This window comes from Panthera tigris, chromosome X, assembly GCF_018350195.1.
Source record: "Panthera tigris isolate Pti1 chromosome X, P.tigris_Pti1_mat1.1, whole genome shotgun sequence".
NCBI lineage: Eukaryota > Metazoa > Chordata > Mammalia > Carnivora > Felidae > Panthera > Panthera tigris.
The window spans coordinates 110479578-110502997 of NC_056677.1; the positions used below are offsets into that span (position 1 = coordinate 110479578).

Genomic DNA, 23420 nt, shown 5'->3' on the forward strand with positions numbered 1-23420 from the left:
AAGTATACTCTAGCCATTTCCTGTGGGTTTTCACTTGGATGTAGGCTGAGGTATTATATAAACACCTTGTTTCTTAGAACATAAAGGTAGTGTTCAAGTTTGGCCCTGCTAACCCACAAATTTTATATTCAAAAAATGAAGGAAAATAATTCACTCAGCAAACATATTGCCCATCTGTTGTATACAAGGCCATGCAAAGTGGTTCTGTTGAACCTGTTTATTGATTCAGATCCTTGCTCCAAACCAGACCTGGAATGAAAAGCATGAAGATTGGGTGCAATAACTACTCAAGGTTGTAGAAACTGTATTTGAAAACGCTAGATTTTTAAAATTTAAATGTTTATTTACTTGAGAGAGACAAAGCATGAGTGGGGGAGGGGCAGAGAGAGAGAGAGAGAGAGAGAGAGAGAGAGAGAGACACAGACAGAATCTGAAACAGGCTCCAGGCTCTGAGCTGTCAGCACAGAGCCCGAAGCGGGGCTTGAACCCACAAACCGTGAGATCATGACCTGAGCTGAAGACGTAGACTAAACCAACTGAGCCACCCAGGTGCCCCGAAAACACTAGATATTAAATGTCAGCACTAACTCTTCAATTTTTTCAGTATTACGTTGTGCAAATGGTATCTTTGGTTTGATTAGAGCAGTGCTGAGCAATAGAACTTTCTGTGATGATGGAAGTGTTCTGTATCTGTGCTGTCAAATACAGAGCCACTCTGTTGAGCACTTGAATTAGGTCTTCTGCAACAGAAGAACTGAATTTTTAATTTTATGTAATTTTAAGAACAGTTGACCCTTGAACAATACAGGGGTTAGGGTGCTAACCCCCTGCACAGTCGAAAATTCTTGTATCACTTTTGACTCCCCCAAAACTTAACTACTAACAGCCTGCTATTGCCCAGAAGCCTCACTGCTAACATAAACAGCTGATTAACACATATTTTGTATGTTTTTTGTATTATATTCTGTATTCTCACAGTAAACTTGAGAAAAGAAAATGTTACTAAGGAAACCACAAAGGAGAGAAAATACACTTCTAGTTCTGCACTGTACTGATCAAAAATATGCATGTATAAATGGGCCTGCACAGTTCAAACCTGTGTTGTTCCGGGGTCACCTGTAATTGCCACATGTGCTCAGCGGCTACTGTCTCGGATGGTGCAGGAGTAGATGCTCCAGGAGCCCTGCTTCATTAGCATCATTAAAAACATTTGTTTTACTATTTTTTATTTTTAAACATTTATTTATTTTGAGAGAGAGTGAGAGCATGAGTAGGGGAGGGGCAGAGAGAATCCCAAGCAGGCTCTCCACTGTCAGTGCTGAGCCCAATGAGGGGCTCAATCTCATGAACCAGGAGCTGAGATTAAGAGTCAGACGCTTAACTGAGCCACCAAGGTGCCCCTATTTTCTTTTACCTTTTAAGTAAGTTCTGGGCCCAACATGGGGCTTGAACTCACGACCCGAAAATCAAGAGTCCCAAGCTCCACCGACTGATTCGGCCAGGCGTCGTTCACTATTAGCATCATTTTTTAAATTGATAATAATAACTTTTTTTAAAAGGAACGTATTTTTTCAAAAAACTCATAAAACACAGGTAAATCAATTACTCCCTGGGTGTATATCCTTCCAGACCTACTTTTTCTGTATATATTTTCCAAAAATTGGGTATCTGCCATTTTTCGTTTGAGGTGTGGTCTACTTCTAAAGGTATATGATTCTAATACTGTCACTGCTGTTGATATTTGATCACGGTACAGGAAAGCGGGGAAAGACAGAGGATGCTTGTGATTAGGATGTGCGGAGCGCCTGCCTGAGTGTGGTGGACCGGGGCCGAGCTGGACGTAGAGGGAGTGACTTTCCCGGCAACTCCATTCTAGGGCTCTGAAAGAACTGTCTGGAGTTCGCTGCAACGAGCAATCCCCGTGGTGCTAAGCCCAGACGTCCTACCTCAGTACGACTCCTAGTCTTGCCCTCTTGGGAGCTCAGCTTTGGGGGTTGGCCTCTCTGCATCCTCTTCTTATGGTCTCCTGTTTGTTCCAAGCCGTTCTTTTGCAGCCCGTTCATTGTGTGTTCTCGCACAGCCTTCTCTCCTGCTTTCCTGTACCAGGCTGCGGTTCTTGTTGCCGCCTAGAGGCTGCAAAATCCCTAGCCATGTACAACTAAGAATAAACAAAGTTCCTTCCTAATTCCTTTCTCATTTTTCTCACCTAGACTCATGAAAGGTAATTGTACATGTGAAATTGCTATAACACTGTATGTTAATTATACCTGAATAAAAAAAAGCAAAAATCATAACTGCCAGTCTTAACACTTAAAAAAAAAAGGTAGACACAGTTGCTAAGGGTAGGTATTTGTAGACCCAGAGAGTTTCTTTGGGAATGATATGTAGTCGACGATGACACTCTCAGTTGAGGACAGATTGGGCTGTCTGGCTGGGACGAATGAGGGGATGGGGTGATTGAGAAGAGGGAAGAGCAACTCGTGAGGGGGACTCTCCCCTCCCCCATGCCAGCCCCATCATCTCGTTAAAGATGAGGCTTGCGAGAGTCAACTCAGTAATGTAACAAAGCAGGGATCCAGGGGGAAACTTGTGGCACCGGGAGAGGGGGGGAGGCAGGTTCCTCTGGCAGGACACTTGATCCATGGATGCCATTTCTGTGCGATTGGGGCATTTAACGCCTGTATCCTAGCACACTGGGCTGGAATATTTTTCTTAAACGCATCTTCTTTAGTAGCCTCCATTGGCAAGGTGGCTTTTCACGTGAAAAGGAGATTTAAACTAAATTCTCCTCTTGAGGGGTGCCTGGGTGGCTCAGTCGGTTAAGTATCTGACTTCGGCTCAGGTCATGAGTCCGAGCCCCACGTCGGGCTCTGTGCTGTCAGTTCAGAGCCTGGAGCCTGCATTGGATTCTGTGTCTCCCTCTCTCTCTGCCCCTCCCCCACTTAAGCTCTGTCTCTCTCTGTCTCTCAAAAAATGAATAAACGTTAAAAAAAAAAAAGTCTCTTGAGGCAAACAGGAATATGGAGGTTTGTTTGGATGCTAGTGGAGCAAGTGTCTTACATGCTTAGAGTTCTCTTTTCTCTTAGCGCGTCACCATAGTCTTTGAATCATGGGTTTTTTTCCCCTTGACTCCATACTTTTCAGTTCTCCTTTCTCTGTTTAAAAAAAAAAAAAAAAAAAAAAAAAAAGGCGGGGGGGGGGGGATGGCATTTGGAATTGGACTGTAATACCAAACTTGTACAGAAGATGTCACTGTCTGCTTTGCTGTACCATGTAAATCATTTAATATGATTCATTCATAGAAAGCTTCAGGTTTTGTACAGTCTTTCTTTTTTTTCTTTCTTTTTTTTGGTATTAATCATTTCTCTCTGTTTGAAATTCTAGGTTTTAAGTTAGTTGAATAAAAGGTGTCTATTAATTTCCTTGAAAAGTAATATGCTTGAATTTTTTCATATCAGAAGTCATACTTAGATCTTTTTAGTTTGCAACACTGAATAGTTTTGGCCCAGTTGTGTTTTTTTTAAAATGATGCTCCATATAAAATGGACATGTGTAAAGAAGCATATGACGAAAATGGAAGTATATAAAGGTAAAAAGCCTTGTTATCCCCTTTCTCACTACTGAGACGTAACTGATGTTATAAACTTGTTTAAAATGCTGAACAAAAGTGGTTTCATAGGCAACACATTGCTCTACTACTTGGTGTTTTTAATTCCCATTGTTCATGTCAGCATGTATAGATTTTCAGATTCTTTTTAATAGTGGCACAGTATTACCTTTTGCAGATGAAATTAATTTAAATAGGTCCCTGTTAATAGACATGTTGGTTGTCTCCAGTTTTTCTTTTTTATAAATAGTTGATACAGTGAACCTCCTTTATATGTATCTTTGCATAGTTGTGTTTTTATAGCATCAGTAGGATTGCTGGGGCAAATGGCACACATGCTTACGATTTCATTTTATTTCATTTTTTATTTATTTTTAAGTTTTATTTATTGAGAGAGAGAGAGAGAGAGAGAGAGAGAGAAAGCGAGCAAGCAGGGGAGGGGCAGAGAGAGAGGGGGAGAGAGAGAATCCCAAGCAGGCTCTGTACTGTCAGCACAGAACCCGACTGGGGCTTGAACACACAAACTGTGGGATCATGATCTGAGCCGAAGTCAGACGCTTAACTAACTGAGCCACCCAGGAGCCCCACATGCTTACAATTTAATAGGTATTGCTATGTCATTTTGAAAAAGGCTTGTACCAGTTTATGCTCTCACTGGGAGTGCTTGTTCCCCCTCACTTTTGTCAACATATATCATCAGGCTTAAATTTTGCCAGTGTGAATGGATGAATGGTAGAATCACATTGTTTTAGTGTTTGTCTCTCAGCTCAATATCATTTTATATGTTACGGCCTTCTCTTCTGTGAATTGCCTATTTGTGTTTGTTCTTCATTTTCTATTGGATTCTTGTTCTTGGAATCCAGCATATAATGGGAATATTTGTTACACATCTTTTCTTTCAGTTTGGGTTCATGTTATGCCTGGGTTTTTACGCTTTCTAAGAATGTAGAAATATTTCTTCTACGTTTTCTTCCGGTCTGCTTATAGTTTTATTTTTTACATTTAGATTTTAATTCAGCTGGAATTTATTTTTGGGTATGCTGTGAGGTAGGGATCGTACTTTATTCCCCCCCCCCCCAATGGATAACTACTTCATTGAATAATTCATCTTTTCCTTACTGACTTAAAATACTGTCTTTATCATATACTAAATCCTCATATATTTCTGGGTGTGTTTCTGGGCTCTGTTCTGTTCCGTGGGCTCTTCGTAACTGTGCTGGTACAGCGTTGTTTTAATTGCTGTAGGTTTGGTATGGTCTGTTCTCTGGTAGGGTAGCTCAGCTCTTTCGTTCACCTGCTCGTTGGCTCTAGCACAGCCAAATTATGATTATCACCACTAACTACAGTGGATAAGGAGGATTTCCCTTTGAACTCCTGTAAGGGTCTCTGCTGGATTCTGTGACAGAAGAAAACTGGGAGCGTAAGAAGTATGCCTTAAAGGACTACTAATCAGACCTGTTTCTCCAGACTGTGTTGAAGATGACTTGGATCTTGCCTAGATTGTTGAAGGCAGTATTTTGGGGGTTGAGTGTGATCTAGACCAGAATCTACAGCTTGCTTGACTCATGGGAATGGTCCAGGGCCAGAACCAGACATCTGTCATGCTAATAACTTCCTTCATGGTTCAGAAATTACTGTGACTGAATATGGGTGGCTGCTATAATACTGCCCACTTGACAATGTGTGTCTCCTATTTTTTAGGACTCTTAAAAGCATCAAATCAGTAATGGCCAATTAGAACTTTAAAATTCTTACTAATGTCTAGCTGAGAGTTACCTTGTTCATTTCTTGAAACATAATTCTTAATAATTTGTATCATTTAGAATATCATAATGCTATGGCATTAGATAGCTAACTTCTTAAATCTTCTAGGTCCCATTTGATAATTTGAAATGTGTGTGTGTGTACGCAAAAGGATATACATATATGTATTTATATCTTTTTTTTTTTTTTTTTTAACTAGAATGACCAGTCAACAGGGGACATAAAAGTAATTGGTGGAGATGATCTCTCAACTTTAACTGGAAAGGTATGTGTCTTGAAGGGGAAGAAAAGAGTTCTCTTGACCTCATGCCAAGAGTCAATTAGTAACACTGTGCTTTATCACTAAGAGGCAGTTTACATGGTTATTTATACACCTAAACAAGGGTTATTTAACTCTTAGAAGCAATCTAAGTTAGCTCTCTTTCCCTAGGTCATATGCAAGAGAGGCAGAAGAATCCAACATTAAAGTCCATGTTACAAAGTACTTTCTCTGTGGTGATCTAATTTGGAATTGTCCAAAAATATATTTTTGGGCATCTCCTGGGCGGCTCAGTCAGTTAAGCGTCCAACTCTGGATTTCGGCTCAGGTCATGATCTCATGGTTCGTGAGATCGAGCCTCATGCTGGACTTTGCACTGACAGCTCATCATGGAGCCTGCTTGGGATTCTCTCTCTCTCTGCCCCTCCCCTGCATGCACATTCTCTCTCTCAAAATAGATAAGCTTTATATATATATTGGGGGCGGGGGCGAGAAACAGTCTTCTTTTTAAAAACAGACTCACTCAAGGGCACCTGACTGGCTTAGTTGGTAGAATGGGTGACTGTTGGTCTCAAGGTCATGAGTTCAAGCCCCATGTTTGGTATAGAGATTACATAAATAAATAAATAAAGCCTTAAAGTAAAAAAAAAAAATAGATTCACACAGCAAAACATGTAGTAGTTGTGAAAGTGTGGGTTCTAGAGATGGACAGCTTTTTTTTGTTTGTTTTTAAATAAACTCTACACCCAACATGGGGCTCAAGATGAAGAATCCCATGCTCTACCATCTGAGCCAGGCCTAAGATGGGCAGCTTTGATCCAAAGCCTGGTTCGGTACTTCCTCTGTGTGACCCTCGGCAGATTATCTAATCCCTCTGTCCTCCCATATGGAAGGTGGGGACAGTAATGGCAGGTACCTCATAGAATTAAGAGCATTAAGTGAAATAGTGCATTAGACCTCTTCCAACAGTTTCTGGTAGTTAGAATACTCAATAAATTCAAACATACTACTATTTTAAGAAATCTCAAAAAGAGTTCTTTAAAATGCATCAAGATATTTCCAGTGTAGACAGTTGGCCGAAATAATAGAGATATTAAGATATTTGAATATTATTCTTGTGATACATTGAAATGATTTTTGAGTAACCAGTGATAAATCATGGAATGTTACAGTTTTTTTCAGCTGCTGGTTATTTTTTTATTTGTAAACACTGCCAAATATAAAGGCATAATCTCATAAAAGTATCGCAACCATCCCATGAGGTAAATACTGTTACCCCTATTTTACAGATCAGGAAACTAAGACTCAGCAAATTTGAAAGACTTGTCCAGAGTCACACTGCTGCTAAGTGGCAGAACTTGACTAAATGCAGGTCTGTCTGGCCCCACAGCTCTTTTCTTCCTCTGGCTTTTAGGTTTTAATGGTTACAGCTTACTTGACTATCTGTTAGGAAACTTTAGCATGCAATACTGGTGTCAAATCCCCTTGCCCCATGTCAGTGTCATGCCAAACTAATCTTGTCTTCCTCAGCATCTTTTGAAAACTTCAAAAGAGAAATTATAATCTGTTGACTTTTTCCCCTTCCTGCCCATCTTATATACCACTGCCAAACCTATTCTTCCCTTCTAGCGTGCTTTGCCCATATTTAGAAGTCATTTGAAGTCCTTACTCCTATAATCAGTTTTTAGTGCTGGAAGGGGCCTAGCCTTCAAAGCCTCCTGGGATTCCATTTGACCTTGCCTTTCCCGCCTAATGGCTCTATCCTATTATGTGGCTTTGTGATCTTTAAAGGTCTCTTTCTAAGATAAATTTCTTTTCACGATCATCACAGTAGAACACATTTATTGTGGGGAAAAAAAACAAGACACGTAAGTTGGGTGAAGCTATTTCATGGTGGTGAGATTGTTTAGACTTTCTATTTCAGTTCTTTTTGGGATACTGTGTGTGTGCAGATACATAGGTATATAAATATTTTTCCTCTTTTTTTCCAGTTAGTGCTTGAGAATATGGGCTTTGGACCCTGAAAACACTTCTTTAGATCTTTACCACTTCACTAGTTTTATGACTTTAGGCAAATTATTTGACCTCTGAGTCTCATTCTTTTCATTTATGAAGTAAGGATGTAGCTGTTTGGCATAAAATGAGCTCTCCATAATGGTAGAAATTCTCATTATTTTTAAATATTTTTAAAATTAAGTTTATTTATTTGTTTTGAGAGAGAGAGCGAGTGAGCTGGTGCACATGGAGGGGAGGGGCAGAGAAAGAGAGGATCCTAAGCAGGCTCCTTGCTATCCGTGCAGAGCCCGAGCCTGGCTCGAACTCAAACCGTGAGATCATGACCTGAGCTGAAACCGGGTCAGACGCTTAACCGACTGAGCCACCCAGGCGCCCCTCGTTGTTTATTTTTAAAACAGTATTGAGATCATACTCTAGATACTACGATTTTGTATCGGGTAAATATTTACTCGCTTTGGATTTTGATTGATTTGTACAAACTATATCATAATACCAGAAGTCAGTGGTTATGATTTAATCAAGATTGTGCAGCTAGAATTAGAGCCAAGACTAGAATACAGTTTGTGTCTCATGATTCAGTTCTGTTTTCAAACTATAACTCCATCCTGTGGTGTAAATTGCTGCAGCAGTGAGCCGCAGTTAGGATGGGAGAATGTTGTCCTTCACATGTACCAGCACAGAACCACATGGTAGGTGGTGAAACAATGATGGGTCCAATAACCGCTTATATTCGGCTTTAGTAGTGATTGAGATTGCGGTATCTTTTGAAAAGAGACAAATTAGTTGTGATGTGAGGAAAGGGGTAAATGATATACAGACTGTGGTAAGAGTGTTACGTATATTACAAAATACACACAAAATTACAGGTTAAACAGGGTAAGGTTAAAGAAAGTTCTAATATTTCTTTCTTGCAACCCTGTGGATCTCGTGTGCCCTACCTTGATAACCACTGACTTAGAAGAATATATAGAACATTAAAATTCCGATGCAATAGGTATGCAACCAAGAAATGAGATCTGCAAATACACAGTATAGCATGAATCTTTCTTATGACAATGATTAAACCAGTATGTGAAATGCTGCCTCGTTCCCATAACTGACATAAGAATAGATAGAGCTCTTCTCTACCTTGGAGGTCATTGTTAGATGGTTTCTCCTGTAAGGGCTTTTCCAGTTATAAAATTCTGAGAGGTAGAAACTGGGCTGAGGGTTTATGGTGGAAGAAAGCATTGGTACCTTTCTTTAGTTGAGTCCAAGAATACGAACACATCCAGAAAATGCAGATCAGTTTCAGCCTAATGAGAAAATGGGTTTTGAGTTGGATTCCGTATGGTAAGTTAAATGCATGATTTTGGAGTTACAGTAAAAATTACAGTTGTTGAATGTTAGAGTTGGAAGAGACATACTAGTTCAAGTCCCTTATTTTACACATGGTAAACTGAGGCCCAGAGAAATTTCACTCTCTGCCCAAGATTAGACATTTGTTTAAAATAATGAGAATTAAAAAAATGTTTTTTAATCTTTATTTATTCTTGAGAGAGAGAGAGACACAGTGAGAGTAGGGGAGGAACAGAGAGAGAGAGGGAGATGCAGAATCCGAAGCAGGCTCCAGGCTCTGAGCTGTCAGCACAGAGCCGGACGCGGGGCTTGAACCCACGAACCGTGAGATCATGACCTGAGCCGAAGTCGGGCGCTTAACCGACTGAGCCACCCACGTGCCCCTAAAATAATGAGGATTTTTTAAAAAAATGAACATATAGGTCAAATTTTATTTTTAAAAATTCCATTATAGTGAAAATTTCTAATTAAAGAGTTCCATATCCCAGCAGACGGCCCATTGTTTAAATCAGGGTTTGATATAGGAAGGTATCTTAAAATAGGAATTTGGATGATGACTTTGTTATGATGTGATTCGAGTTATAATTGGAAACACTGTCTGACTCATTGTACTGATTTTCATTTTTTTTTCTTCTAGAATGTCTTGATTGTTGAGGTAAGTTCCACCTTCTTTTAATATAGTTATTTATGACTTTTCTGACTTAGTTTGCATAGTCCTAAAGGTAATCCAGGGAAAGAAATTCCTCTTCATCAATTTTAATGGTGGGCTTGTGTTATGTAAAAGGGAGTAAGATTGTTTTTTTGGGAGAAATACTTAGTAATTTATTTTTATTGGATAATGGAAAAATGTTGGTATATTTCTTACCCTTCTCTTTTGGGCTTGAAATTTTTTTTCTTTCTTTTAAAGTTATATATATCATTCCCGTGTATGTTTTTTTATACTTCTATTGCATATGTGTATCCATATCCAAAACATATTTTGTGATTTAATGATCTCTGTAGTGCTGCGCTATACATATTCTCTCTCACCCCTTGTTATTTTCACTCAATACATTCTGAGATTGTTCGTGTTGGGACGTACGGTTCGTTGGCCTTAAAGTGCAACATCGCATTGCAGTGACAAATCCACCGGTTTGTGGCCCTTCCATTTTTCCTACAGGGCTGCCGAGAGCATCCTTTTGCGGCACCCTACATGCACGTGTGTGAGTTCCGTCTGTATACAGGCACTCAGGCGTGCAGTGACCATACTAAGTACATTTTGTTTTACTGTTATTGCCAAATTACTCAACAGAGCGGTTGTATGCTTTTTCACTCTCACCAGGAGAATGAGTTCTCATTCTTGTATGTAAAATGTTTAAGGCTTAAGAGCAACAGTATCCCCCAATTCATTTTCGTTGTTTCTAAGGTTTTTAGAAACTTTAGCTTGTGGATTAAAAACTAAACAGATAACACTTTTCCAAGGATGCAGGAACATCCCTGGGAACCGGTTGCTTGTTTGTAAATGTAGATTAATTCCACTTCAGATTGATTTTGTGTGGGGTAATGCCACCTAACAAATTACTGCAAATCCAGCTGAAAACCACACGTGTAGTCTCTCCGCTTTCATGGGGCAGGGGCCTGAGTACCAGTTAGCTGGGTCCTCCGCTCGGTCTCATCAGGCTGAATCAAGGCCGGGGCTCCTGTCTCACCCATGGCCCATGGTAATCTTCCAAGTTCATTTAGGTGGTTGGCAGAATTTAGTGCTTGTGGTTGCAGGGTCGAGGGCCCCGTTGTCTTCCTGGCTGCTGGCCTGGGGCGGCTCCCAGCTTCTAAAGGCCGACCTCGCGCCCTTGCACGGGGCCCTCTCACCTGGCAGCTGACTTCTTCGGAACCAGCAGGAGATCCTCTCTCCGGTGCGCTGTCTCATAGAGCTAATCACAAGAGTGACCGTCCCCCTCATTTTCACAGGCCTGCTCATGCTGGGGGTGGGGGTTATCCTGGGCGTGTCCACTGGGCAGTGGGAGTCTTGGGGGCCATCCGAACTCTAGCCACCGCGGCCCGGAAATCCGCCTCTTTCTCAGGTCTGTGGCCCTGACGTTGCTGATGACTCACAGGTACCACTTTGTGAAGCTTTACACCATCTGTGGAGGGTTTTCGTTGCAGAGCATTAGGGTTATGGTTTAAGAAGTTTTTTCTCAACTGGAGATGGGTTTCTTTTGGATAATGTCCTACTTTTTTTTAAATTAAGTAGGTTCCACACCCACCACAGGGCTTGAACTCACCACCCTGAAATCAGGAGTCACGTGCTGTGCCTATTGAGCCAGCCAGGCGCCCCGTTAATGTTGACTAAATAGCTAAGATTCACCTTCATGTAAAGTCATTTTATATAGTAAAACCTTATTTTTTTGGATACTTTCAAGATGGCATAAAGCAGTGTTTCTCAGAATGTGGTCTATTAACCACGTGCATCCGAGAGTTGGTTACACTAAAAAAAAAAAAAAAAAAAAGCATTATTCCATTTACACACAGCACTTTGGCATTTTGTATTTATATAATTTCTCAGTTTTATTAACTATATAAATGTCTTTTCTCTCTTTTTTTTAAAGGATATAATTGACACTGGCAAAACAATGCAAACCTTGCTCTCCATGGTCAAGCAGCATAATCCAAAGATGGTCAAGGTTGCAAGGTATGTATATAACATGACATGGGGCATTTTCTTCATTTGAAACAGGATTAAGTAATTGCTTCTTTGTAACGGTAAATGTGCTCGAGTCGTGTTGTCTTCAAAAAGTAATGTGATCTCAAATAAGACTCAGTAAATATCCTTTGTAAATAATTTTGTCATGTGTTAACAAAGCCCTTCATTGCAGTCATTTTTGCCTAATATCATTAACATTTGGTTTTTCAGCATGCTGATAATGGTATCAACTTGTCCCAGGTAGCATGGTAGATGGTTTGGGACTTTCTTGAAAAAATGAGACCAAGGATCCCAAATTGAGGTTCGGAGGTGGCAGGAGGGGGATGGGTTCCGAGGTCCAGGTAGTGGCGACACGTGCCAGCCTCACCTCCGGGCCCTGCCTGTGCTGTTTGGCTTTTGCTTTCTTAGTTCTACCTTTGTTTGTAGCTTAATTATAATTGTATTTCATTATAATTACAGTGTAATCCCTGACAACCGGGAGATAGCACTTTACTCCCACTTTGCAGATAAGGGTACCAAGGCGTAGGGAGCTGGCCGAAGGCACACAGCCTGGCTAGCACACTCTAGAGGTGAGATTTGAAGCCAGGTGAGCCGGCTCAGAGTTCGTGCTTTACCGCCTTAAGTTTTCGGTAGGGTAACATCCCAGATGGTTTTTTGGTTTTTGTTGTTTTCTTGTTTTATATTTTTGCAGTTTCAGCGTTTATTTTGAAATCATTGACCATGCTATAATTTTTCTGTGACAAGAGTGTATAATGATGCACTCTTAGGGCACTAGTACCCTAGAAGCCAATCGGGGCTCTTGCTTATTTCTCTACGTGCTCTTTAGGATTGTAGATGTCAACCTACTGTGACCTAGGATGTCCTGTAGCTTCTGAATGTTCCTTTGTCCCTCTTTCCCGGAGAATGCTGTGGAATTGAGAATGCCTCATGAAAGAGGGATTTTGTGTTGCTGGAGGTATGACGTGCTCAAAGAATAAATACTTAGGTCATTTCTTACTGATGCATTTGGCCTAAGTCAGTGTTTCTTAACCTTTTCTTCTTAGTCTCTCCCTCACCGGTGAATTTTAATATCTCAAATACGTTGTTTACAGTATGTGTGTATCTGTGCTTTATACATAAGAAGAGTAAGCATGAGAGCTTATTTTTGTTATTCAGTGCAGCTTTAAGAATGACTAGATAACCATTTTAACTTAAAAGTTTAATTCAAAATGTAAGCACTATTGGGGCGCCTGGGTGGTGCAGTCGGTTGAGCATCTGACCCTTGATTTTGGCTCAGGTCCCGCATCCAGGCGCTGATCATGGAGCCTGCTTGAGATTGTCTCTCTCTCTCCCCCACCCTGCCCCTCTCCCCTGCTCATGCCCTCTCTCTCAAAAAATAAAAAATAAAACACTTAAAAACTATGAACCGATAGGAATGTCAAACGGAATGGCTGCTTTGGCAAATAGTCTGGCAGTTTCGTGAGAAACGAAACACGTAGCTGTCATAGGACTCCAGCATCTGCGTTTATCCCAGAGAAATGAGGATTCACGTTCTCACAAAAATTTGTGTATGAAAGTTCATAGCGGCTTCATCTGTAATAGCCCCAAACCGGAAACAACCAAAATGTCCCTCAGTGGGTGAATGGCTAAGCAGACCGCCGTGCACCTTCTGTGGAGCCCCGCTCAGCGGGACAGAGGAGCGCGCCATTGAGCCACGCGGCCGCTTGGCTGAGCCTCGGGGGGGTTGTGCTGATAAGAGCCCATCCTGAAAGCTCACCTCCTGTGTGAGTCCATTTACGCAACCCCCTTAAAGTGACAAAATGATAGAAACGGACAACGAATTAGTGCTTGCCGGGGTGAGGGGGGTAATGGGTGGGTGTGACTGGAAATAAAGAGGTGGACAGAGAGAGCCTCGTGTGATGGAAAGTTCTGTATCTTCAGTGTGGTGGTGGTTACATGGATCCGCGCGTGTGATGAAATTGCCAAGAAGTATACGCACGCGCACACACACAAATATACGTGTGAGTGACTGGTGGAATCTGGAGAAGGTCGGTTCCCCAGAGTCTGTGTGGGAACTGGTGGTGGCAAGCTCCTAGCGACGTGAGCTGTCAGCACTGGAGGAACCTGGGGAGAGGGCACGTAGGACCTCCCGTGCACTTTTGTGGCTTCCTGGGGATCCATAATTATTTCAAAATGAAAACTTTGAAAAAGCTGTTAACGTTGGACTCTCTAGCCGCTTAGTAGCTTTTAATACAGGTGTAGCTCACTCTGTTGTGCTGTGCCTCATCGCACTTTGCAGGTGCTGTGTTTTACAGACTGAAGGCCTGTGGCAGCCCTGCATCGGGCAAGTCGGTACGCAGGCGCCGTTCCTTTTTCCAATAGTATTTGCTCATGTCGTCTGTGTCACATTTGGATGATTCTTGGAATGTTGCAGAGTTTTTCATTATTATCGTATACTTGCCTTGGGGATCTGCGATCGGTGATTATGACTTCTGAAAGCTCAGATGATGGTTTTAGCATGTTTTAACAATACACTGTTTTTAAATTAAGGTATGAACACTTTTTAGACATAATGCTGTTGCACACCTAATAGACTACAGCGCAGTGTAAACATAACTTTGTGCACTGGGAGACCCAAAAATTCATTTGACTCGCTCTTTTGCGATATTTGCTTTGTTGTGGTGCTCTGAAACCAAACCTGCAAGATCTCTGAGCTATGTCTATATAATTTACCCACTTCTACAGACTGTAAAAATTAAAACAAAACAAAACAAAAAGAAACCTATGTCGGTGTCCCATCCGTAGCAGTTCTGATGTATGGGTCAGGGGTGTGGTGTGGGTATCTTGAGTGTTGTTTTGTTAAAGTTCCCAGGTCATTCTGATGTGCAGCTAAAGTTGAGAATCGCTTCCTGTCCTTCCCAGCTTTTTAAATATATTTATCTAGGAAGGTATAAAATCATAAGTTGTATCGGGACTGCCCTTAACATGCGTAAAGGCTGTCGAAACACCGTCTACAACTTTTCTTAATGGCTGAAGATCTTCAGCAGGTAGTAGGCACTTGAGTTACAAGATTGGCTTATGTTGGAGGTGGCTTATCCCACCTGTGATTTTTGCTCTCAGAAGTAAATACTAGCTCCTCCAGCATGCTAGTTATATTTCAGCCTAAAGATCTTTGTAAGCCACGAATGAAAGGTCTCAAAAGGTGATGCTCACATCTCCTACCCGTTTGCAGCGTTAGGATTGGATTTCCAGGGATTCTGAACCACTCGTTGGCACTCCCCATCCATTCATCCTTCTGATTAGCCGCCCTTCGATGGGTGCACGGGCGCTCGGGGTGCAGCTCTCAGGACAGTCGATCGTGTTCCAGGTGGGGCTCAGTCAAGGGCCTCATCTGTGGTGTGAACTCACTGCTGCTCCTGCCCAGCGATCCCTGTGACCCAGCTCGCCGTTGCACAGTGTGCCTTGGGGTGTGTTGAAACCGAACGTAGTATATTCTACATGCAGGTGAAAGCAGGTTTCAGAGCACTAATGTTCTCTTGTGTGGTGCCCTGTCATGTCTCCGTATGTCACATGTTACATTTTGTCACTAACAGCTTGCTGGTGAAGAGGACCCCTCGAAGCGTTGGCTATAAACCAGACTGTAAGTGAATTACTTTTTGTCAATCATTGAACCATCTTTAACCCAAACGAGTTTTGTAGGAAATGGTGTAGAGTTACTTTAGAGAATATTTGCGGAGAAGGCACATTTGTAAGCATTGGATCGGAAAGTGATGTGCTGTATCTAAGTGATGAACTGTGATTCTTTGTAGTTGTCGGATTTGAAATCCCAGACAAGTTTGTCGTAGGATATGCCCTTGACTACAATGAATACTTCAGGGACTTGAATGTAAGTAATGCTTCTTTTCCTCGCTCTCATTTTTCAGAACCCGTATACAAATTTACAAAAGAGAAGAATTGTTTTCTCTTTCCAGCACCTCATCATTGGAACAGACTGATGGTTCCCATTAGTCACATAAAGCTGTAGTCGAGTGCAGACGTCCTGAGAGCTGGAACGTGGCCAGGCTAGCGCGACACTTCTTGCTGGCTGCAACAGTTGAGCAGCTTTAGTACACAGTCACTGTCCCATTATGATTGCGGATGATAGATGTGGTCATAAGTACGAAATAAACGAACTGGTTCAAGTCTTTGCACTCACTCTCCTTCAGATCCCCGCCTCTGCTCGGTAGGCGGGAGGCCCGAGAGCGCGTTGGTGCACACGGGCGGGGGAGATTAGCCAGGCCGCGCGAACATCTGTCTGTCCAGCGAACAGCCCCGCGGCACGATGCAGAACGCGCTTCTTGCCTTGTGTTGCAGAATACGCTTTTCTGATGTGGATTTCTGACTTTCTGTTTTACAGCACGTTTGTGTCATTAGTGAAACTGGAAAAGCAAAATACAAAGCGTAAGATGAGATTTCAAGTTGAGTTTGGAAGCGCCTGGAGTCCCCTTGGAATCACCAGTCCCGTGTTCTAGTTCTGTGGCCAGCTGCCTAGTAGAGCTTTTTGCATGTATCTCCTAAGAATTTTATCTGTTTTGTATTTTAGAAATGTCAGTTCTTTATTTGCACTATAAGCATATAGACTATCAGTTCCCTTTGGGTGGATTGGTGTTTGACTTGTGAATGAAAAATCTCTTAAACCACACCACTATTGAATGAAAATAATGAAATTGTATCTGTAAGAAACATTTAAAGAGAAGATATATTAGTTTTTTAATTGGTATTTTAATTTTTATATATTCAGGAAAGAACAGAAGTGATTGAATATTGGTAATTATACTACTGTGTATTTAGAAGAGGAAGAAACAGTTTTCCTATCAGTGACAGCATCTAAGGTATTGTTGTGTTGGATAAGCCATACGTCCTGGAATTATTTTACTGTTTCAGTAGTATCGACTGTATTTTCTCACTTGTTCAGATGATTTCCGGTAACTCTTTGTCAACAGTTCCTTTTAAATACAAATCTGCAAATTCCAGAAAACTTGACCACGTTTTGAATTCTTCAGTGTAAAAATCCTTACAATAAAGGCTGTCTCTTTAAAAGAAACTATGCATACCTATCATTTCTCTACAAATTAATCTAGTGTAGTTTTTGTGTCGGTTACCTTTTCCTTGTCTGTTAAGTTTTAGCAGCTATTTTAGTTGTAATCTTTACCAAGCATAGCAAATACTGATTACCTGGTAGAGTGGGTTGGCGGAGCTGGTGAAATCCTTACCAACCCGGGGGACGTTAAATTTCCGACACACGGTGTGCTTTCTCACACCTCACTGTGTTAACGCAACACGGCTTTGTCTCGGAGTTGTGTTAGATGGCTCACATCGCAGTCTCGCATGCGGCTCAGCAGTCTGCCTGCAGACACGTGATGCTCCCTTCCTCATGTAGACAATACCTTACTGATTAAAGACCAGCAGCAGCAAAACCTCTTGTTCTCTGGGAGCAGGAAGAAAAGTTTGAAACCCAAACTCTCAGTGGCTTCTCTGCCCCAGGTAGGGTATGAACCGGCAACCCTGTGAGCCATCTAGCCGTATCGATGCCTTAAAAAGTTGCTGTAATTCCCGGGAGCGAAGTAGGGAAGAACTTTAAGTAATACCAAGTAATCATTTGTCGCAGTCCTAGAACTCGCAGAAAGCCTTTTCACTTCCGTTCTCTCCTTTGATCCTCATAACCCTGTGACGTCGAGGTTGGCGTTGGTGCACGCAAGCGGAGTACCCGCCGCGAGTCCCGATTCCTCTCCTCCCGTCAACACGTCACCTCCCGGTGGGCTACCCCATGGGCTGCGTCCCGCTGCTTCTCCCCCGCCACCTCTTCGGGTGCACTTCCCACCTCCGGTCAGGTTGAACCGTGTGAAATGACCGTTCTTGCAGGTAAAAAATTATTGGCTGTTGGCAATTTCAAGTGGTATAAAGTAAAAACGTGCTGCGTTATCTACATTTGTATGTATTGCTTACTCTTTGTCTCCCCCATCCAAGTCTTCTAGAACTTGAGCCCCATTAGGGAGGCAAGAATTTTTATCTGTCTCGTGCACTGATGTAGACTCAGTGTCTCAAAGTTACCGGGAACTCAGGTGATGTTGAATGGATGAATGGCTAAGAGCCCTGGGTTAGACCACCCTGACCTTTGCTTATTAGCTGTATGACATTGAGTGACTGAACCTTGGAACCCGTTTCCAGCTCATGAACGGGGGGAATGCTGGCTCTCCACAGGCGTGCCGTGAGGCTAGTTAGATGCGGTAGTGCAGGTGACACAGGACGGTGTGGCCTGGGACCTAGCAAGGGCTCCGTGAACATTAGTTGATGCTGAAAGAAATGAATGTTTTGAGAACTTAGGTGCATGGCCGGTAAGTGGCAGAGAATTAAAATAAGGTCTGATTCTTGCTACAGTGTCATGAAGAAGCTCAGCTGTTTTCTTCTGATTCACCGGAACGCCTTGGTTTCTGGTTGGGCGATGTTTGAGCTGCTTGGTAAACCCATCAGGAAGCCCAGCTGGCAGCCAGGAAGGAAGGCCCCGGGAGCTCACACACTTTTCTTTTTTATTTCTTTTTTTTTTTTAATGCTTTTTTAAAAAGTTCATCTATTTTTAGAGAGAGAGGGAGTGCGGGAGGGGCAGAGAGAGATGGAATCCCAAGCAGGCTCCACACTGTCAGCGCAGAGCCCAGCGCGGGGCTTGAACTCCCGAGCTGTGACATCATGACCTGAGCCGAAACCAAGAGTCAGACGCTCCACCCACCGAGCCACCCAGGCGCCCCTCATGCATTTTTCTCATAAGAGTTCTCAGCGCTTACTTCACCCGCTTTTCGGGCATACGCTTCTAATCATTTTATTTCTTTAACCAATTTAGAACAGGTTACGTGTAGTCCGTTCATAAGATGACAGAAGGGACACACCATGGGAGCATCAGTAATTTCTGGAATAACGGTCTGTCAAGGTAGAGGAAGAGCACCAACGGCAAAAAAGCCAAAGCCTTCTGGGGTCGCTTAGTCATTTAGAGGAGCAGATGGGCATACAGGGCACACGTCAGTAGTCCTCGGCTGCACTTTCGTTACAGCCTTGTATAATAAGGGAGGTGCATGAGGAGAGGAAAGTGAAATGTCATTTGCTTGATTTTAGGAGATACGGGAACATGGAGTCTGTTTTAGGAATATTCCCACGGGGCGCCTGGGCGGCTCAGTCGGATGAGCGTCCGACTCTTGGTTTCAGCTCAGGTCACGCTCCTGCCGTTCGTGAGTTCGTGCTGTGCTGACAGCACAGAGCCTGCTTGGGATTCTCTCTCTTTCTTTCTCTCTGTCTCTCTCTCTCTCTGTCTCTCAAAAGAAAGAAACTTAAAACCAAACAAACAAAAGGAACGTTCCCATCCAAGGCAATGTTGGTGCTTAAGGAAGGGGTAAGCATCTCTCTTCCTTGGAAAATTCACGTGCACCTTGTTCCCTTCACTGCAGCCTCGCTGCTTTTCTCTCAGTTCCTCAGACCTGCCAGTCCCCCCACCTTGCCTCAGGGCCTCCGTTACTGCTGTTCCTTCTGCCTGCCACTCCGTTCCCCCAGATCAGCCGGGCTGGCTCACATACCACCCCAGTGGACCCTTCCCCGGTCTCCCCTAACAGCCTCAAAGTCGCCCTCTGCCACATTCCGTTTCACTTTCCTCGTGGCCCTCAGCACTGTCGGGCTGGGGAGGAAACAGCCCAGGCGGATGCGGTCTCGGCGAAAGTGAGACCGGCGCCACGCAGCTGCCCGCATCCCCAGTCCCACAGGATGACACCAAACCAGAGAGGGCGGATGACACAAGGGCTAGTTGCCCTGTCGTGGAGGAGCCGCCTCTACGCTCCACTAAATGCTTTTCTAGCCGGCAGCTCTGTCCCCACTCGGGAGGCAAGGTGGCAAGTCCCATGGCTTAGCCCGAAGCCGGGGGCGGGGGAGGGATGAGAAACTGCCGCACACGGCACAACCCCGCAACGCGAGGTGGGTGACAGCCTGGGCACGGCTCCTCGCAAGGCAGCGCGCCTTACCTCCTTCCTGGGAGGGTCACTGGGGTCGGATAGCGGTTGACTTTACGTGGCCTACGTGGTGACGTCTGTGGCAGAGGGGTTCCCTTAGAAGCACCTGCCGATCGATCTTTCTCTGCTTCCTGCCTGGCTTCCCTAATAGACCCTTGGGCCTGTCAGGGCAGGACCTCGCCGGTCTTTTCCCCGCCGTATTTCCAACACCTGCAGCCGTGCCTGGCTGCTACAGTGCTAAGTATTTGTTGGATAAGTGATAGGAGCTCAAAAAGCAAACTATTGAAAAATGATATGTGAATCACCTAGAATTAGAAGCAAAATGCTCAACATTTCAGGGTGAGCAAAAAAACCCAAGAAACAGAAAATTCTGTTTCTTGTTAATACCAGCTAATACTGAATGATTACCATACGGAATGGAGTCATACTAAGTAAGCACTGTTGAATCTCTATGATACCCCTATGAGGCAGATTGTTTTTGTGTTTTTAAAAGATGTTTATTCATTTATTTTGAGACCGAGAGAGAGAGACTGTGCGCGTGCATGCACGCAAGCAGGGGAGGGGTGGAGAGAGAATCCCAAGCACGCTTGTGCTGTCAGCACAGAACCAGACTGAGTCCCCATCGCACAAACCTGGAGATCACGACCTGATCCCTTATCAGGTCAGATGCTTAAGCGACAGCCATCCAGGCGCCCCGAGGCAGATGTTTTTTGATCATCCCGATTTTGCAGATGAAGAAATGCAGGCCCAGAGAGGTTGCGTAATTTGCCCAGGATCACACAGCTAGAGGGGCAGAAAAAGAATTTGAACCCAGGCAGTCTTATTCCAGAACCTGCCCTCTTAGTTCATTGCCACTTAAACGTTAATGCCCAGCTTTTATGTGCAAACGAATACACTGACAGCATAGAGAAAAATATTAAGCTCATTGAAGGTAATAACTCCAAATGACTTGAACATTAAGCAGCTTTTTGAGGTTACAGCCGATCACTAGGAATGTAAACTGACTTCCTCCAGCGCTAGGAACCCTTTTCAAAGACAGTTACGGAGTTCTTCCAACGTGATCTTCGAGTTGTTCTGCTGGCTCCTTTTACGATCCCATGGGCAGCTTCAGACAAAATAACTTCCTGGCATGAAGGATTGTGTGTGTGCTCTTTGCCATTTTTAAATGTGAATTTTATAGATACTTCAAACCACTTGAAAGAGTAATGATTTTTTTTTAATGGTTTTTCCTTGTTATTTGTAACTTCAAGCATTACTGGTAAAAACTGCCAGATTCTTTCAAGTTTTCTCTTTACACGATCTGGGTGCACTTCACAGCGAGCCTCGTCCTTGTGACTCATGACCGAAGTGACTTTCAAACTTGGTGGCTTTACAGCGAAGCTCCCTTTCCCAACATTTTTTTCTCTTTCATTCATTACGACGACCTTTGCGAGCTATGGTTCAGTTCTATTGCCCACGGCTTCCCCTGGAGCCCCGGGCCAGAATCAGCCGTCACCTCAAGGAGCCCCGGCTGGTGTTGAAGAACGGCGTTAGACACCAGGATGTGGCAGTTAGGTGTCCTCAGTACCGCTGGGGTGTCCCTGCCTCCGGGTCCTCCTAGTGGGCAGAGCTAGAAGACGAAGCATGCACACTCACACACGTGTCTATGTTTGTATCCATCTACGTGTGAAAATGAGGAGTTCCCACTGGTGTCTGCTCTAATCCACACGGCAGGATTCATTCTAGCCCTCTCCTTCCCTTCCTTGTGAACCCTTTTGCTTTGGGAGAATCTGGCTCAATTCACTACCCTGTCCAACCCCAGGATCGTAAAAGTGGTTACAGGTGCCCGTAACAGATTTACCTAACAAGAGCCCAGTGTCTGGGCGCAGATCGCTTTGTCGCAAGCCTTACAGCATCCGGTTGAAATACTGTTGCCCGGAGTTATTTTCTTCTGCCTCCCTTTCGGCGTGGCTGTGTTATTCACCTGTGAGGCAGTTTGATTTGTTAGTGTCTTTTGTTTAGGCCCCCGTGTCCTAGTTGCAGTTCGTTCCGAGGGTGGAACGTAATAAGAGAGCAGTCCAGAAAGGTCTGCTCGGAGATACTTTGTTCCCTCCCCACCCCCACCGTCCCGTTCCCGTTCCCCCTGCTTTTCACTCCCTTCTCCCGCCCACTCTGTGAGCACCGTCTTCCTTGCTTTGAGGGGCGGTTGCGATCGTACCGAACACATACTACGGGTATAGGCACGTCGACCACGTTGCTTCGTTCCTGTTCGCGGCAGACCCTCGAGGTAGGCACTCTCGTTCCCGCCATTTTCTTAGATGAGGGGGTTGAGCCCCACAGATGTGAGGAAGGTGTCCAAGGTGACGTCTTGGAACATAACCAGTCCTCCCAAACTGGGATCGGACCCCAGGACCGACGTTTGTGCCACACCTCTTCCTTAAAATTGTCCGGTCCCTCCTCAGACTGGGTCTCCCTGAAGCTCGGCGTGTCTGAAGTCACCTTTCTGTTAACTGTTGGAACCCTCTCTCGAGTTACTCAGGTGTGGTCAGACAAAGTCCCCAAGGGGCCACCCGGCCTTTGGTTGGAACCTGGGGGAAGATGTTGCCTTTCAGTTGATCCCACCCTCCCCATTTTCAAACTGTGTTTGCGTGTGTTACGGGCAAATTTGGAAATCTACCAATTTCTTTCAAAGGCCACTGAGCCCTCCTAGAAAACAGTTGTGTCTCAGGCTCTGTGCTGGGCATTTCGGGGATAGAGCGGAATGCAGCCGGTCCCTGCCCTTGAGGGGCTTAAGGTCTAGGAGGGGAGAGGGGTCAAGTTTACGGGTGTTGTCCTGCAAGGCAAGGCTCCATTGTGCTGGAAGGAGAGGGCGCACATAATGTAACCCGGGTTCAAAGAAAACCCAGAAAGAGGAGGGGACGGCAGGCGGCATTCTGAAAGAAGCTTCAGGGACAAGCAACATTTCACATGCAACGTGGGAGGAAGGGAAAGGTTTGGATAGGTACATAGAGAGGAAGGGAAACTGGGAAACAGTTTGCAGCCACAGGGTCTCTGAGCAGAGGCACGGGTTAAAAAAAAAAAAATCACAGGGCAGCGTGGGAAATGGCGAGAAGACTATTTTGGCCGTGGCAGAAAGGATGTAGAAGGGAGCGATAGGAGACACAGCCAGAGAGGTGGATTGGGGTCCTCTTAAGGGCTGTGAGTCTGTTAGGATGTTCTAGACTTCCAGTCAGATGGCCCAGCTCAAACTGGCTTAGACAATAAGGAGGCGTCTTGGCCATGGGACTGGGAAGCCCAGGGGTAGCTCAAGCCTGATCAGTTTGATCCACTGCTCCGTTCTGATGCCAACCCACGTGGTCTCCATCCCATACTCCGCTGTCTGTCCTGCCAGCTTCATCCTCGGCCCTCCCGCCATCAGATGACATCAGCTGAGTGCGAGCTTCGTGGAGAATGGCTCTCTGGGTCAACTTTCTGTTAGAAGTGGTGACAAATCCCTCCTTGGGTCTCACTAGACAGAATGGGCTCAAATGTCCACTTCTTAACCAGTCACTGGCGGTTGGGGGTGGGATCACCCTTTGCCCCGGCAGACCCACTTCCGGAGCTAAGATTATAGAGTGCATTTCCCTCGGGACCCATAGGACAAAATCAGAACTTGGTAAAGAGGAAGTGAAGTAACGGGGAATTGGTGCTGGGGAGGCAACCAACAACCTCTGTGGCCTCAAGTGCCAAGAAAGGAGTCTTGTGCTCGTTAAGTGAAAACTGGGGAATGTGGAA

At 44.1% G+C, this 23420-nt stretch overlaps 1 protein-coding gene across 2 annotated transcripts in view; it reads left to right on the top strand.

Annotated features, from left to right (window-relative positions):
- Positions 1-16726, top strand: part of HPRT1 (hypoxanthine phosphoribosyltransferase 1) — a 51303-nt gene extending 34577 nt beyond the window's left edge. For both annotated transcript variants that reach the window (XM_042973726.1, XM_042973725.1), the window contains exons 4-9: positions 5571-5636; positions 9622-9639; positions 11570-11652; positions 15237-15283; positions 15453-15529; positions 16040-16726. In XM_042973726.1, the coding sequence (XP_042829660.1) occupies positions 5571-5636; positions 9622-9639; positions 11570-11652; positions 15237-15283; positions 15453-15529; positions 16040-16087 (339 nt within the window). In that variant the 3' untranslated portion in view covers positions 16088-16726. The remainder of the gene's footprint in view (positions 1-5570; positions 5637-9621; positions 9640-11569; positions 11653-15236; positions 15284-15452; positions 15530-16039) is intronic.
- The last annotated feature ends 6694 nt before the right edge of the window (positions 16727-23420 follow it).